The sequence below is a fragment of the Hyla sarda genome, chromosome 2, assembly GCF_029499605.1.
Source record: "Hyla sarda isolate aHylSar1 chromosome 2, aHylSar1.hap1, whole genome shotgun sequence".
Lineage (NCBI taxonomy): Eukaryota > Metazoa > Chordata > Amphibia > Anura > Hylidae > Hyla > Hyla sarda.
The window spans coordinates 77,670,062-77,688,010 of record NC_079190.1 but is presented as its reverse complement, the minus strand read 5'-3'; the positions used below and the strand labels follow the sequence as shown (position 1 = coordinate 77,688,010).

General features: G+C 47.0%; 1 protein-coding gene across 4 annotated transcripts in view; it reads left to right on the top strand.

Moving 5' to 3' along the window:
* LOC130358644 (inactive dipeptidyl peptidase 10-like) overlaps positions 1–17,949 on the top strand; it is a 186,529-nt gene that overhangs the window by 151,525 nt on the left and 17,055 nt on the right. For all 4 annotated transcript variants that reach the window (XR_008889594.1, XM_056562173.1, XM_056562172.1 and 1 more), the window contains one exon: positions 15,195–15,294. Coding sequence is in view for 3 of the 4 variants with exons in the window: in XM_056562173.1 (XP_056418148.1) it covers positions 15,195–15,294 (100 nt within the window). In the remaining variant the exon portion in view is untranslated. The remainder of the gene's footprint in view (positions 1–15,194; positions 15,295–17,949) is intronic.

Sequence of the window (17,949 nt, the reverse complement as noted above, 5' to 3'; positions counted from 1 at the left end):
GGATGTGAGTCATCAGAGAGCAGTTAGACAGAAAACAACAACTCAACTTCAGAAGCTAATAACTATTGGAAGGATTAAGATTTTTTAATAGAAGTAATTTACAAATCTGTTTAACTTTCCGGAGCCAGTTGATATATATAGAAAAAGGTTTTGCCTGGAATACCCCTTTAAGGTCAAAATTGGCAACTGTTGCCAGAAAGTTGTAAATAACTTCTAATAAAAAATCTTAATCCTTCCATTACTTATTTTTTATTTTTTAAATTTCCTTTCTGTCTGACCTCTGCTGACACCTCTGTACATTTTGGGAACTATCCAGAGTAGGAGCAAATCCCCATAGCAAACCTCTCCTCTCCTGCTCTGGACAGTTTCTGACATGGACAGAGGTGTCAGCAGAGAGCACTGTGGTCAGACAGAAAATAAATTCAAAGAGAAAAGAACTCCCTCTGGAGCATACAGCAGCTGATAAGTACTAGAAGGATTAAGATTTTTAAATGACGTACAGGTACGCCCTCAGTCCTTAAGTACCAGTATGCAAGGGCGTACCTTTACGCCCTTCGTCCTGGTGGGGTAAAAAAAAAAAATGTTAATGACTCACCAGCATTTTAATTTTGATAGTTCAGACAGTAACCCATTTGGCAATATCAAATATGTAAAAAAATATTTTAACTTTTTTTGTTATAAAATAGGAAAGTCTAACTGCTCAATGATGATGTCACGTCCCGGGAGCTGTGCAGTTCCTATGGGGATATTCTCCCATCATGCACAGCTCCCGGGATGTGAGTCATCAGAGAGCAGTTAGACAGAAAACAACAACTCAACTTCAGAAGCTAATAACTATTGGAAGGATTAAGATTTTTTAAATACCGTATATACTCGAGTATAAGCCGACCCGAGTATAAGCCGAGACCCCTAATTTCAACCCAAAATCCCAGGAAAAGTTATTGACTCGAGTATAAGCCTAGGGTGGGAAATACATCATCCCCCCCTGTCATCATCCAGACCCCCGTCATTAACATCCTCATCATCATCCCCTTGTCATCATCCCACACATCCCCCCTTCATCATCCCCTTATCATCCCACACATCCCCCCTTCATCATCCCCTTATCATCCCACACATCCCCCCTTCATCATCCCCTTATCATCCCACACATCCCCCCTTCATCATGCCCTTATCATCCCGCACATCCCCCCTTAATCATCCCCTTATCATCCCACACATCCCCCCTTCATCATCCCCTTGTCATCATCCCACACCCCCCCCCCCCCTTCATCATCCTCTTCTCATCATTCGCCCTCAGTGGTCTTCAACCTGCGGACCTCCAGAGGTTTCAAAACTACAACTCCCAGCAAGCCCGGGCAGCCATCGGCTGTCCGGGCTTGCTGGGAGTTGTAGTTTTGAAACCTCCGGAGGTCCGCAGGTTGAAGACCACTGCGGCCTTCGACATCATCCAGCCCCCTCTCACCCCCCTTTAGTTCTGAGTACTCACCTCTGCTCGGCGCTGGTCCGGTCCTGCAGGGCTGTCCGGTGAGGAGGTGGTCCGGGCTGCTATCTTCACCGGGGGCGCCTCTTCTCCGCGCTTCCGGCCCGGAATAGAGGCGTTGCCTTGACAACGACGCAGAAGTACGTTGGCAATGAACGCACCTCTGCGTCGTTGTCAAGGCAACGTGACTATTCTGAGGCCGGACCCGAAGCGCTTAGACGAGGCCTCCCCGGTGAAGATAGCAGCCCGGAACCACTATCCCACCGGACCACCTCCTCTCCGGACAGACCTGCAGCACCGGACCAGCGCCGAGCGGAGGTGAGTACTCAGAACTAAAGGGGGGTGAGAGGGGGCTGGATGATGTCGAAGGCCGCAGTGGTCTTCAACCTGCGGACCTCCGGAGGTTTCAAAACTACAACTCCCAGCAAGCCCGGACAGCCGATGGCTGCCCGGGCTTGCTGGGAGTTGTAGTTTTGAAACCTCTGGAGGTCCGCAGGTTGAAGACCACTGCGGGTGGGGGAGTTCACTCGAGTATAAGCCGAGGGGGGGGGTGTTTTCAGCACGAAAAATCGTGCTGAAAAACTCGGCTTATACTCAAGTATATACGGTAGAAGTAATTTACAAATCTGTTTAACTTTCCGGAGCCAGTTGATATATAAAAAAAAGTTTTGGCCTGGATAACCCCTTTAACTTACATTACCCCAAACACAGATTTAAGCTTTTAGAACATGGATTTAATCAAGTATTTCCATATTATAATAATAATTTAAGTTTCATTTTTCTAACTTCATGTGTCAAATAGATTTACAAGCACCAGTCAGAAATAAAGAAAGTCGATCAGCGCCTGCTGATTCGTCACGTACTTCTCGGCTCGGCAGTTGATGACTTTTCCTGCATAAATTAGTTCAGCCGTCAGGTGCTCCCATGGGCTGGAAAAGGTGGATACAGTCCTAGGAGACTCTTTCCTAGGAATGTATAAACCTTTTTCAGCCCACTGGAGCACCGGAAAGCTGAACTAAATTTATGCAGGAAAAGTCAGCAACCGCCGAGCTGAGAAGTTCATGACGAATCGAATTTACTGTAAGTTCGCTCATCTCTAATAGGCAGCAAATTCCCTGTTTACATGAGATGTGCTGCTTACAAATAATGATTTTTATTTGTTAAAAGGTTTAATAGGGATACAAATGAGCATGTGCTTTATTATTCAATGATCACTGATGTTTATACAGGACATTGATCAGGAACAACCATTTGTCATAGGAACGTTTGTTAGCCCAATCATCAGGCTGTGTGTAAGGGGCCTAATGTACACATGGGGGGGTATTTATCAAAGGATTTATGTGTTTTTTTCATGTAACTTTTGGCGCATCTTCTCCACTGTCATTTGTACAACTTTCTCAAAATCACACGGTCCTGTGTGTGATTTTAACTTTAGTCAGTAATTCATTATTTGCGCCAATCGATCATTGGCGCAATTTTACGCCTTTAGGGTTTTTTTGGGCGCATATCACCGCCAAGAAATTTTGCACATGGAAAACACACATAGCAATGTCAGAAAATGTAAAGGCGTCAAAATACATTAAAAATTTCTTTTGTGAATGCAGCGACGCCTCCGGGGCTGCGCAATACTATCCTGCTACATAGTTATCTCTGAGGGACCTTCACCCTCCGTTGAGCCAGCATTGGACATGGCCGCACAGGTTCAGGAAAGGTAAGCACTAAAGCAGTGGTCTCCAACCTGCAGACCTCCAGATGTTGCAAAACTACAACTCCCAGCATGCCCGGACAGCCAACGGCTGTCCGGGCATGCTGGGAATTGTAGTTTTGCAACATCTGGAGGTCCGCAGGTTGAAGACCACTGCACTAAAGTAACAAAAAAAAAAAAACTACTCAAGTTAAAAATAAAATCCATTTCACATGGTGACTAGAAACCCCACAAAAGAAAATAACTCATGTCGCTTGCTGATATACTACAGGAGGGACTCCGAAATGGCTGCTCTACAGGGTAAAATACGCGTCCTCTGTGGCGGTAAGTTCTGTGTAAAAGGCGCTGTGAACGGCTGATTTCAACATTTGAGCCACAATTACTAACAACTTGCACCAAATGATAAATTTGGTTCATGTCCACGAAAACCAAAGTGAAAAAAAAGGGTAAAAAGAAACTGTCAATAGGCAAAATTGATAAATACCCCCTATGATGTAGACATTGCGGTACTTTATCTGCAGTGCTTTCACCTATGGAAAAACAGACATATATTACATTGAAGTGACTGAGATTTACTGATCCACATTCATATGAAATATCTGGAAACAGAGCATTGTTAGAACATGCTGGAATTTTTTTCTACATAATGCCTGAACCGTGTACTTCAATTGCAAAAACAATAATATTGTTTTATCTAGTCTGCCCAATATTCTGAATACCATGAATAGTCTCATGATAGTTAAAGGGGTATTCCAGGCCAAAACTTTTTTTTATATATATATATCAACTGGCTCCGGAAAGTTAAACAGATTTGTAAATTACTTCTATTAAAAAATATTAATCCTTCCGATAGTTATTAGCTTCTGAAGTTGAGTTGTTGTTTTCTGTCTAACTGCTCTCTGATGACTCACGTCCCGGGAGCTGTGCAGCTCCTATGGGGATATTCTCCCATCATGCACAGCTCCCGGGACGTGACATCATCATTGAGCAGTTAGACAGAAAACTTCAGAAGCTAATAACTATTGGAAGGATTAAGATTTTTTAATAGAAGTAATTTACAAATCTGTTTAACTTTCCGGAGCCAGTTGATATATATAAAAAAAGGTTTTGCCTGGAATACCCCCTTAAGCCACAGTGAGATGAAAGAAATAGCTGTTGAAAAAACAAGCTATTGTAAGCATATAGGCAGCTTAAAGGGGTACTCCGCTCCTAGACATCTTATGTCCCCACCACCCATACCCCACGGGAACGGGAATGTTCAGAACGCCGGGTGCTGCACAGAGATCGCGGGGAGTCCCGCGGGGACCCCCGCGATCAGACATCTTATTCCTTATCCTTTGGATAGGGGATAAGAAGTCTAGGGCTGGAGTACCCCTTTAAGCCTTATACATTCAGTTGTCTTACCACTCTGTGTTATACATAACCTATAAAAAGGCTATGGATACCTTTACACTGGTGTTTTGGTTTTATGTTTGCGTATGTGGGAGGAAGGGGGTGTTGGGTAGGGTGTTAATGGTTTTCATTAGTAATTTAAACTTAAAAAAAAAAAATAAGTAAAAAAAGAAGCCTATTGAGAATTTTTTTTGCACCTTAATAAGTACAAAACTAGAATATTTATTGATCTATTTCTTTCCTACAAACAATTGGGTATATTATATGCTGCTATTATACCATGAAACAACAAAGCAACAAACATAGGGTGTCACCCAAAACACTTGTATGCTACTAGAGAAAATATGTATTGGCCTTGTGCATGAGGAGTTTAAGGGGTACTCTCTGTTAAGATGATGTAACCTTTACACTTAACTGTTTAACAAGGCTGGGATACGACCACTAATATTCTTACATGTAATTGTATGTTTAAAAATTAAATTAAAAAAATACTTTAAACAGAGGAAGTTGTGAAGTTCTTTCCAGTCTGACCACAGTGCTCTCTGCTGACACCTCTGTCCGTGTCAGGAACTGTCCAGAGTAGGAGCAAATCCCCATAGAAAACCTCTCCTGCTCTGGACAGTTCCTGACATCAACAGAGGTGGCAGCAGAGAGCACTGTGGTCAGATTTAAAAGAACTACACAACTTCCTCTGTAGTATACAGCACCTGATAAGTGCTGGGAGGATTAAGATTGTTAAAGAGAAGTAATTTACAAATCTATATAACTTTCTGGCACCAGTTGATTGAAAAATATTTTATTTCCAGCAGAGTTCCCTTTAATACCGTATTTATCGGCGTATAACACGCATTTTTTAGGCTAAAATTTTTAGCCTGAAGTCTATCTGCGTGTTATACGGCGATAAGCCGCTGCAGTTCAATGATTTAAAGCGGGTGCTTTAAATCAATGAACTGCAACGGCTTTTGCAGGTCCAGAGACCTGCCGTTGCTGCCGGCTTCTCTGCCCCTGCCTATCCTGGGGTCCAGAGATGGGCTGCCCCACGGTTTTTCTGCCCCCCGCAGAAGCCCCCAGGAAAGGCAGGGGGAGAGAGGCCGTCGCTGCCCGCTTCTCTCCCCCTGCCTTCCCTGGGGTCTATAGCCCTTCTGCCGCCGCTTCTCTCCCCCTCGCTATCGGCGCCGCTGCCCCATTGCCTCTCCCCATCCCCGGTTTTATAATTACCTGTTGCCGGGGTCAGGTCTGCGCTGCTTCTGGCTACGGTGCCGATCTCCTGCGTCGTTGCTATGCACTGCGCTACTTAATGACGAGTGACGTCGCATTGAAGATGTCACTGCGCCTCGCAGCGCATAGCAACAACACAGGATATGCGACACCGGAGCCATAAGCAGCGCAGACCCAACCCCGGCAACAGGTAATTATAAAACCGGGGATGGGGGGAGGCAATGTGGTCGTGGCGCCGGCAATGGGGCACCAGCGCCGATAGCCAGGGGGAGAGAAGCAGGGCTCTAGACCCCAGGAAAGGCAGGGGGAGAGAAGCGGGCAGCGACGGCCTCTCTCCCCCTGCCTTTCCTGGGGGATTCTGTGGGGTCAGAAACATCAGGGTATACACATGCACACACATGCACCCTCATTTTACCAAGGATATTTGGGTAAAAAACTTTTTTACCCAAATATCCTTGGTAAAATGAGGGTGCATGTTATAGGCCGGTGCGTGGTATACCCCGATAAATACGGTACTTATTTTATACAGAGTAACTAGGTAGCTGGATATCTGACTCTTACTGACTGCAGACTATTAATCTTATTTACTAGAACCAATGTCAGCTATAAGTATCTTATGTTGAGTCTGAATATTGGACTCTTAGTTATTTATGGCAGTGGTTTCTCATTGAACACATGCACACACAGCTGAGCAGATCGGCTGGAGGAGTCAGGACAAGGAGCTGTTATTCGAGCTACAGTCACAACAAGCCTCCACCTCCCTTCTGCAATCCTAAAAATGTTCACATGATCCACAAGGCAGAGGTTGAGGCCTGCTACATGTTGTAATGGTTCCAGTGCTGCCCCTGATTGCTGTGATGGTGTTTTGGGGTACACATAACCCATAAGCCCATGACACTATCCTCCCATTCAATTCAACCTGCGAGTTTGTAAACAGATCACACAAAACGACCACACCGGGAGCGCCTGGCCAAATTATATTAAAATACTCGCTGCTTGTGCATCTCGTAACCAGATAATAATTTCATTGGGTTCCACTTGTTGTAAGACCAATATCCATTGATTATTCTCCCTCCAGTTATAAAACATGTCTTTGTTCTCCGTTGGCCTCATCTTGAGTGCTCAATTACATTATTCACAGGGTAGAAGCAGGAAGATCAACAATGCACTACTCCTTCCACCCTCTTTAAATAAAGGGAAATAAAAGTTCTCGGTATGGATAATAAATTCAAGACGGCACTGCTGTGGATTATGATTTACAGAGAATGAAGGGGAAGGCTCATTTATATGAATGATAGCAGTGCATGATGATGTCCTATTTATCATATATATAGTTGCTGCAGTGTAAAGAGCATAAAGGGGTACGCCAGTGGAATATTTTTTTTTTTTTTATCAACTGGTGCCAAAAAGTTAAACAGATTTGTAAATTACTTCTATTTAAAAGCCTCAATCCTTCCAATACTTATCAGCTGCTGTATACTACACAGGAAGTTATGAAATTCCGTTCTGTCTGACCACAGTGCTCTCTGCTGACACCTCTGTCCATGTCAGGAACTGTCCAGAGCAGGAACAAATCCCAATTGCAAACCTCTACTACTCTGGACAGTTCCTGACATGGACAGAGGTGTCAGCAGAGAGCACATCCTGTGGTTTCAGTGTGTGCAGCTGTCGGGTGTGGCTCCTTTTGCTCTCCAGACTTCCAGGCAGAGAAGCAGGTTTTTACATCAGGCTTTCCCAGGAGCGTGGCAGGCTCCCTGGGAGGGCTTTCCTGCATGGAGCCTCGGGCTTCTACCTCTTGTTCCCGGCTGGCGAGAGGAGGGAAGAAAGTGTCTACAGCCGGATTCAAGGTCAGGGTGAGACGTTCCAGCAGGGCCCTCAGAAATGTGGAGCCCACTCCCCCGACCGGATCAGAGGGACATAAGGCAACAGCAAAGACCAGCGGTCCTTCTGCTACCCCGGAACCCCAGCAATGGGGGCACAGGGACCAAGGGAGTCATTGGCGACCTATGGCTCAAGGATACAAACCAAGATGGCAGAGTATGAAGAGCTGGGCAGGAAGCTGAGGACCTGAGATTTGCCCGCTACCAGGCTGACCAGGCCTCTACAGGTAAGAGGCAGAAGTTCACTGCATGGGTGCGGGCTCTGAATATAGAGGTGGCGGAGGTGGAGGAGGCCAAAAGAAAAATCTCTGAGGGGGCAGGATTCCTAAAAGAAAAACTGATTAATGATGTGAAATTCAAAGAGAGGAAATATGGTGCAGGCTGCCCTCAGGAGGGCAGTGAGGAGGAGGAGGAAGTAGGGGAGGAAGATGGCGGAGAGTCGGCTGTGGGAAGTGAAATGGATGCCACCCCTAGTGTGTGTGACCCCCAGCCCCCCCAAGATAGCTACCCTGAGCCCGCCCAGGTGGCGCTACCCTCCAGTGATGGGGAGACAGAGGAGAGCGGTGAGGAGGAGCTGGCCAGTGGAGGTTTGCTGCAAGCCATTATACAGCAGGAGTCCCCTACCCGTATGGATTTGTTTGCCTTTGGTGAGGATCTCGGTAAAGATGATCTGGTAAAGAAAAGGAAGAAAAGGCAGAAGGTTCAGGAGACTGTGACTTAAGTGTTTCGTCCTTTCCAGCAGTCTGAGCCAGCTGTAAAGTTGGTTCAGACTGCTGGGCTCCCCAAATTGCCAGTCCCCGTTTCTGTGGTGAAGCGGGGCCAGAAAGGGGGGAACAGCATGGTGTCCAAGATGGCAGAGGACGCTTAAGAGCCAGCAAGTCCTATTGGGCTTAAGGTGGGCAGCCCTGGTGCTGCGGGACCGCCCCAGGGTGGTGGGGGGCATGTCCAGGCACTGCGGGGCAAGCTATGCTACTGTTTGCTCGGGGAGCGGTTCCCCGGGTTTTGCTGGCACTGCGGGGCACTTCCCTGTGAGGGGGGGGGGGAGTGTCCAGATAAGTGATATGTCTGTGTGCTTGGGGGGCGGTTCCCTGAGTGCCTTGAACATTAACGGCGCTGCAGGGCACTCCTCTGTGAGGGGGGGGGAGTGTCCGGGCGTCGGGAGCGGAAAACGGTCGGTCTGTGTGTTCTGTGGGTGCTGCGGGGCACTCTCCTGTGAGGGTGGAGAGTGTCCGAGCACCAGTGCCAGCCGCAGAGCCCGTGCAGTTGGGCAGACATGGTGATGGTGTTGTGGGAGGAGCTGGCGTGCGCTCGGAGGGGCAGCCCCAGGCTTAGGCAGTAACATCGTCCATGGAGGAGGAGCCATCAGAGTCGACCCCAGCAACAGCTAAGCCAGCAAAAAAGACAGTACTACAGGTCCCAGCCAGCCCAGGATACATTAGGCAGGACGCGAGTGTAGGATGTGAGGATGATGGGTGTGGTAGTGTTGTGAATGAGAAGAGTGCATGTGGGAGTGTTAGTGGAGTGAATGATGGTGGGAGTAGTGGTGGTATGAATACAAATTCTGGTATGGATGATGAGAATTGTGGTGTGAATGTCGGTGGGTGTAGTGGTGTGAATGGTGGTCCTGGGTCTGAGTCTGGTTCGGCTTCCCCCCCCCCCCCCGGTAGTGACTGCTCCTAGGAGCTATGCTCATGTCGCTGCTGGGGGGAGATCCGGTGCCACCTGTGTGGTGTCCTTGGGCACCCTTTCAGCCGTTGTCCGAGCGCCTTCGCCCGTGCTGCGGCCACTCCGGCCAGGGAGAGCTGTGAAGTTACCCCGGCTGGGGAGGGTACGAGCAGGGATGGGGGCATAATAGGGCTAGTGACGAGGAAAAAGGGCCCCCGCCAAACTAAGGCGGGAGGAAAATTGTAGGAGGAGTAGGGAGCTAGAGAGTGCCCAGGTGACTGGGGTAGCTCCGGCCCCTGCTCTTGAAGCTGGTCCTGTAACCACTGAAGCCCTGGGGGAGAACGTGCTGGATGAGGAGATAAGGAGGCTGCACAGAGACGAAGGCAATATGGCCGACCCTTCCGATTCCTCCCACTATGAAAGTGTGGATGAGGAGAGTGGGGAAAGGCCAAAAAAAGAAAGACAAGGGCAAAAGGAAAGGGAGAAAGAAGAGCCCTCTGTTAAGCCTTGTACTACGGACCAGGTCCAAAACGGAAGCCTGACTGCCCCCCCTCTGATTGACCTGTCAAACCGGTACCTTGTCCTCGATACCATCTCCTCCCCCTCCTTGGAGGGGGAAGGTGAGGGTGGGGTGCCTAGGGTGAGAGAGCCTCTGGGGGGAACTGGGCCCTGTCCTGCAGAGGCACCTTTCTCGGAGGGCAGGGCTAGACTGGGGCCGGACGGAGACGGGGACCACATGGACCAATTAGAGTCTAAGAAAAGGTCCAAAAGTGGTCCTGCCTTTTCCTCTTCTTCAGGGGATGAGGGAGCGAAAAAGAAGGGGAAAAAGGTGTAGCCGTCTAACTCAATCACCCATGATGGCGTCACTCACCTCACTGACGTTGGCATCTATTAATTGTGCCAGTATAAAGTCTGATCCGGCTAGATTTGCAGCCTTCGATTTTCTCGGCTGTGTTGAAGCCGATATTTTCTTTTTACAGGAGACCAGGTTGTCAGATCTAGCCTCTCTGGTGAAAGCCAGAAGAGAGTGGAGGCGCGGGCCCTCCCACTGGTCTCTTGTGGCTGAGCCGTATAGTGGGGTGGCGGTCCTTTTTACCGCTCCGGTTGAATGCAGACGGGTTATTGAGTTAGAAATGGGGAGGTGCCTGATCTTAGATGTCCTCATGAAGGGACAAGAGCTCCGGCTCACAAACATCTATGCCCCACAAACTAAGCTGGGCCGTAAAAATCTTTTTATGAGGATTAATCCCTTCCTTTTTAAAAGCCGGCAGGTGATCTTTGGAGGGGACTTCAATAATGTCACGAGGTCCCAAATTAGGAGAGGCTCCAATGGTCCGCTGGATTGCGACAGTGTGGCCCTTAATAATATAGTTAGGGAAGCTCGCCTAGAGGATGCCCACATCCGGAGCCCCTCAGGCCATGCGGGTTTCACCTATCATCGAGGTAGCAGCAGCAGGTCTAAGATAGACAGGTTTTATTTGAATTCGTCCCTCCTGGAGGAAGCGGAGATAAGACAGTCCTTTGAGGATTTTCTGGTGGGAGATATTCAAGAAGCGGGTTGCGGGGTTCTTCCGCCAGCTCTCGAGCCTCAGGTCCCTGAACAGGTATCACTTGTATCAGGGTCTGAGGAGGAAACTCGAGCTTCTTGTCTCTACTGGAGGTAGTCGTGATGATATCTCCAGAGTGAAGTCCTTGCTGATGAGGTGTCAGTACGATAGGCACGCATCTTTGGTTTTTGAGAGGGATTACGGAAAGTACCGCTCGCCCGACCCTTACAGGAACTGCAAGACGTCAGTGAGTAGTAAAGTATTCTCAGGACTGGTTGATAGTACGGGATCCCTGAATCGGTCCAGATCAGGGATCCTGGAGGTCGTCAGATCCTTCTACTTGCACCTCTTGGGGAGGAAGGATCTAGATCGAGACAGGATGTCGGCTTTCCTGGCTGAAACCATTCCTGAGCCAGAGGTAGACCCCTCTCTTGATGTTTTGGCAGAAGATATCAGGGAAGAGGAAGTGAGACTGGCGATCGAGGGTCTCGCCCCCAAGAAGTCGCCAGGTCCGGATGGCTTAACATCCGAGTGGTACAGGACCTTTAAGGAGTTTTTAGCTCCCCTCTTGACCAAGGTATTCAATGAGTGTCTCTCCTCGGGCACTCTGCCAAAGTCAATGAGGAGGTCAGCCCTGATTCTTCTCTCAAAAGGTAAAGATCCTAGCCGGATTGAAAATTGGAGGCCCATAGCTCTTCTCAATACGGACAGGAAGCTTCTGGCCAAGATACTGTTTAATCGGTTGGTGAAGTTTGCACCCCGGCTCCTTTCGGGGGCTCAGCACTGCTCTGTTCCAGGCCGAAGCACCTTAAGTGCTGTCCTCAGTGTCAGGGAGGCAGTGTAGTGCGGAGTAGTGCGGGTCTCTGGAAGGGGTACTTACTGTCCTTGGATCAGGCCAAAGCATTTGATCGGGTGAACCACGAGTACCTCTGGTCCATCCTCCTGAAATATGGCTTACCGAGTACTTTTGTAAATCGGCTTATATCTTATATGCAGGGGCAGAGAGTTTCCCGCTGGTGAATGGGTGGTCTGGCCGCTCTTTTGAGGTGGGGTCCAGAGTCCGTCAGGGTTGTCCTTTGAGCCCGCTTTTATACGTGTTAGCGATTGATCCCTTCGTCCGGAGGGTAGATTGTGGGCCCTTGGCGGGAGTCAGGATGAGTCTGGCAGAGCTGGATGTCACCCAGAAAGTGGTGGCGTACGCTGATAATGTCACTATTTTCGTCTCTTTGAGGGAGGAGGTCGATGTGGTGATGTCGGAGGTGGACCACTACTCGGAGGCATCCGGGTCCAAGATCAACCAGGATAAGTGTGAAAGTCTCTGGCTGGGATGGGGGGGATCCCACGTTTGATCTCCCGGACACCCTCCCAGGGCCCCAAGACTCAGCAAAAATTCTGGGCATCACATTCGGCCAGGATGATTATCCCACCAAAAACTGGGACGGTAAGCTCCAGGATGCCACTCGGAGGGTGAACCAGTGGAAGGGTTGGTCTATGACCCTCAGGGAAAGGGTACACCTGATCAAATCGTACCTGCTCCCCTTGTTTATCTATCTGGGCAGCGTATGTATCTTGCCAGAGGCTTACTACTCTAGGGTTTACAGCCTGTTTTTCCAACTGTTATGGGGAACAGGTTGAACCTAGTCAAGAGGGAGGTTACGTACCGCACGAGGAGGCTAGGAGGTTTATCTATGATAAACCCCGTGGTGTTCTTAACCAACACCTTCTTGAAAGCTAACATCTCAAACCTCTGGAAGGAGAGGGCTTCTCCGTGGGTACTCTCCTGCAGGGAGTGGTTTCGGCCTTTCTTCAAGGAATGGGAGAGAGGAGGGCAAGTGAAGGACCTCTCTACGCCCCATGGATATCTTCCGGCTTACGCTACCCCGACTCTGAAGGCGTTATGTCGGTGGGGTCTGGGAGTGTGGGAGATCAGGACCCAGTCAAGGCGTTTCCTTGACAAACGGGTTCTGTTGACCCACTTCCAGAAGCCTCTGATGCTCAGGGACTGCCCAGGTCGGGATCTGAGGGTGGGGTTGTATCATTTAAACTTGAAAAGGATCCCCCAGAAGTTTGGGGACTTGGCCTGGTGCTGCTTTCAGGGGAAGCTAGGTGTAAGGGACAACCTGAAGTACAGGAACTCTTATGACCGGGGGTGTCCCCGAGAAGAGTGTGTGGACACGCTGGAAAGCATGGACCACTTCCTGCTTCATTGTCCCTTTAACGTAGGGGTCTAGAACCGGGTGGGCGCTTCTATCAGCTGGAGTCAACTTGCTGGCCTTATGGGGCATTCAGGACCCTCAGTGACCGAGATCGGGGCACTTTATTTTTAGTCAGCTTAGTGGTTAAGTATCACACGTGGAATGCACGGTGTTTAGTGTCCACCCAACAGAAAGTCCTCTCCGAGGTGGAGGTCTGTAGGAACATCACCGGTGACCTCGGGAAGATCAGGTCTTTGGAGTATGGCAGTCTTGATACCAGTAGGGCTTCTCTCTGGAGAGGGTTTTCTTTTCATGTACCCTAGGTACTAGACCTTTTTGGTAGAGTACCTTTATTTTGGTTAGGGACAGGCATACAGGGATAGGGATAGGGTGATAGTAGGGTTAGCTTTAATGAAGGGATAGAATTAGGGAGAATAGTAGGGGGAGTTAGGGAAAGAGTTAAAATTTCTTCAGTGTATCAGATCTGCCATCCTTCTCCCTGGTGGTGGGCTGTTGCATGTGCACCATAGCTTTTTGTTTTGTTTTCTGCTGATGTGGTATGAAGGGCTTACAGGCACTGAACTTGGGCCTAAATTCGGTTGTGGTCTTGTATATAAGGTTGTATTTAGTTGGTTGGTTGGAGTGCTAGGTGGGGAGGGTGTATTTGTGGGTGGTGGGGTTTTGTATCTTATGGCACCTGACATGGGTCAGTTAAGGACTGGACTTAAGAACTGTATGAACGGTTGTGGACTGACCCATGTACAGGAGGGGTGGTGTGGGAGAGGGCACAGTTTTAGTGTAGGATTTATTTTAGGGTTTTTGTAGGTATATTTGTGAGGCACATTTATTATATTTGTATGTATACTGTGTTATGTATATTGTTTTATATTATTTATTTGTTGGTGTATTGTGTTATGTATTTTGTGTTATGTATATTGTTTTATATTATGTAGCATTAACCATAAGAAAAGGGCAGTTGGACCAGCTGTTGTTATGTAGTGTTATTATTATATTATGTTGGTGGGTTTTTGTATGTGTATATATAACTTTTATTTAAAAAGCAGAGGGTTTTTTTGTTTTTTTCTTCCAACTCCCAGCAATCAGGTTCTAAGGGTCTATCGTGTTTATGTGCTGTAACCTCTTAATGTGTATATCTACTCTTCCTTGCATCGACATACTTTTATTAACAGCCTATTCATACTATGTATTTTCCGTTGGGATTCTGCTGCATTATGGATACTGTTGGAATTTTTTTTTGCTAGAAAATTCCACATCGGAAATTCATTGCCATCAATGGAGATGACGTATGTTGGATTGATTCACATTAGAGATGAGCGAATTTACAGTAATTTGATTCGTCATGAACTTCTCGGCTCGGCAGTTGATAACTTTAGCCTGCATAAATTAGTTCAGCTTTCAGGTGCTCCGGTGGGCTGGGAAAGGTGGATACAGTCCTAGAAGGGGGTGTCCTAGGACTGTATCCACCTTTTCAAGCCCACGGGAGCACCTGAAAGTTGAACTAATTTATGCAGGATAAGTCATCAACTGCCGAGCCGAGAAGTTTGTGATGAATCGAATTACTGGAAATTCGCTCATCTCTAATTCAGATGACACCCAGTGTTGTCCCATTCTAGTTAATTGCCTGATGAAGAATCCAGTACAGATTCAAAACGCTTTGCCTTGTATTGAATAAATATTATACCCCTCCGCAACTCAGTCATCCAATCTCTTGGCAGAAGTGCGTTATCTCTGTCCATCACTGGTTGGCAGAGTGATTTCTTTAAAGGGGTACTCTGCTGCTCAGCATTTGGAACATACTGTTCTGAACGCTGGAGCCGGCACCGGGAGCTTGTGACGCCACAGCCCCTCCCCCTCAAAGCAAGTCTATGGGAGGGGGCGTGACACTGTCACGCCCCCTCCCATAGACTTGCATTGAGGGGGCGGAGCGTGACATTATGAGGGAGTGGGGCTATGACATTACAAGCTGCCGGCGCCGGCTACAGCATTCGGAACAGTTTGTTCCAAATACTGAGCAGCAGAGTACCCCTTTAAATGTTCAAACAAAAAAACTAAGTGAATTATTGAATCTTTTATATTATTGTTTTTTAGGCTTATGGTGGGTTTTTGGCTCTCAAGCTGCTATCACTGCCTGAAGAGCTGTTTGCTTGTGGTGTAGCAGTTGCACCTATAACAAGTTTCCACCTATACTGTAAGTATCGATTAGAAAAGACTGACAGATTACAGATTAACTAAACCTTTACACAGTGCATTATTGATCTTTAAAAGCACATTAACCATATTGGCTTTTTTTATTGTATTTTTTTTTGTATTGTATTGTATTGTATTTTTTATTGTATTGGATTTTGTTATTGTACAGCTAAATACATTAATACAACAACAATCTACAATGAAAAGTATCTCTCACAGAAGGAAAAGAGCTCGCTCTAAGGTGCCATCTATTGGAGATGTGGTGTCTGGGGTGTTGCAATGATGTAGCAGGGTGCGGTGGTATTAACCCTGTGGGGCAAGGTGTTATTAACCCCTGATTTGTCGTGACGTCAGAATGTGGTTGTTTTCTGTATAAGGCCCTGCCGACAACCAACCCAGAAACGTCAGGAACTAATGGAATGTCCACAGCAGGAATTATGAGATAACTGGAACTTTTACTTAAACTTCTTATAGAACAGTCTTTACAATTATGCTGTTTCTCTAGAGGCAACCGGGATGCAGGATACCTCGCAGGCTTGCTGGGACTTGTAGTATTGAGATTTATGCAGGCCACTGTGCTACTAATAATATGCTTGAGTTGAATAGTAGTCACTAGAATTGTAGATAGAGCTTGGCAACTCACGTTTTTAGTGGCTTCAGATTCCTGAGGCTTTGGCCTAGATGAGATGAATTTAGTATATATGCTGATTGTGCTTGCTTTGGATTCAGGAGATAAGAGCAGTGGCGTTGCTAGGGTTGGTGTCACCCGGTGCGGTAGAAAATGGTGTCACCCCCATACCTCCCCCCCCCCTCAGTAAGTTTTTAGCCTGTTGTGACAGACACCACTGTTGTAGCGCATTGTGAGAAATTCCAGTACAATAATCAGATATACCAGTTGCCACAGAATAGGAAAGTGTTAAAGAAGTTTTCACCATTTAAATATACAGCTCCCAGAATTACTTAAAGGGGTACTCCACTGGAAAACATTTACTTTTATATCAACTGGTGCCAGAAAGTTAAACAGATTTTTTAATTACTTCTATTTAAAATCTTAATCCTTACAGTACTTATCAGCTGCTGTATGCTCCACAGGAATTTGTGTAGTTCTTTCCAGTCTGACCACAGTGCTATTTGCTGACACCTCTGTCCATGTCAGGAACTGTCCAGAGCAGGATAGGTTTGCTATGGGGATTTGCTCCTACTATGGACAGTTCTTGACATGGACAAAGGTGTCAGCACAAAGCACTGTGGTCAGACAGAAAATAAATTAAAAAAGAAAAGAACTTCCTGTGAATCACTTATACAGCAGCTAATAAGTACTGGAAGGATTAAGATTTTTAAATAGAAGTAATTTACAAATCTGTTTAACTTTGTAGCACCAATTGATAAAAAAATAAATGTTTTCCAGTAGAGTACCCCTTTATGCAGTGGTAAGGTTATGCTGGAAGTTGTAGTTTCACTCACCATAACTGTAGAATTTACAAGTGACTACAGCTCTGATAGGACATAGAGAGGAGAATGTACAATGACATCAGTGACTACAGGTGACGTTTTCTCTATAGTCTTCACTTATCTAATTCAGATGGTACATACCGCCAGGACTTGTTCCAGCTAAAACTTCTGTCTGTAGAATGTGACGCCCAGATGTCTCCTCACTATGTCAGCGCATTCTCATCCTCTATATGAAAACAAGTATTAAAACAATATAAACCTGCCAGACACTGTATCCTCTAAATATAATACTACTATACACTATACTCTTTGATTATAAACCTTCCATACACCATACCCACTGAATATAATACTACCACACACTGTACATTCTGAATATTATGCCAACACATACTGTACACTCTGAATATAAATCTGCCACATACTGTACCCCTGAATATAATACCGCCACACACTGTACCCTCTGAATATAATACTACCACACTGTACATTATGAATATAATACCATCACATACTGTACCCTCTGAATATAAATCTACCACATACTGTACCTCTGAATATAAAACCGCCACACACTGTACCCCTGAATATAATATTACCACCCACTGTACCCTCTGAATATAATACTACCACAAACTGCGCCCTCTGAATTTAACGTTGCCATACAGTGCACCCTCTGAATATAATACCACAACCGCAGTAATACCCCTCAACATTCGTTAGCTGATGCTATTACCACGGGAGGGGGGTTTTGGTGGTGTTGCTAGTGGATGATGGGGGTGCTACTACTGGGGGGGGGGTGTTGCTGGAGGATGATGAGGGTGCAACTGGCCATCCCCCCCTGGCAGTATCACCCCCATCATCCATCCGCAGGATCATCCTCCTGGCAGGAGCACCGCTCTCATCCACCATCAGGATCTGCTGATGGAGGTGCTACTGCTGGGGGGGGGGGTGTTGCTGGTGGATGATGAGGGTGCTACTGCCAGGGGGGAGCATTAGGTAGGCAGCAGTTCCCCCACTTTAGGTAGGCAGCAGTTCCCCCACATTAGGTAGCATATTTTCCCCACATTAGGCAGCATAGATTCCCCACATTTGGTACGTGTTCCCCCACATTAGGTAGCAATTTCCCCACATTAGGTAGCACAGATTCCCCACATTAGGTAGCAGTTTCCCCACATTAGGTAGCATAGATTCCCCCCATTCG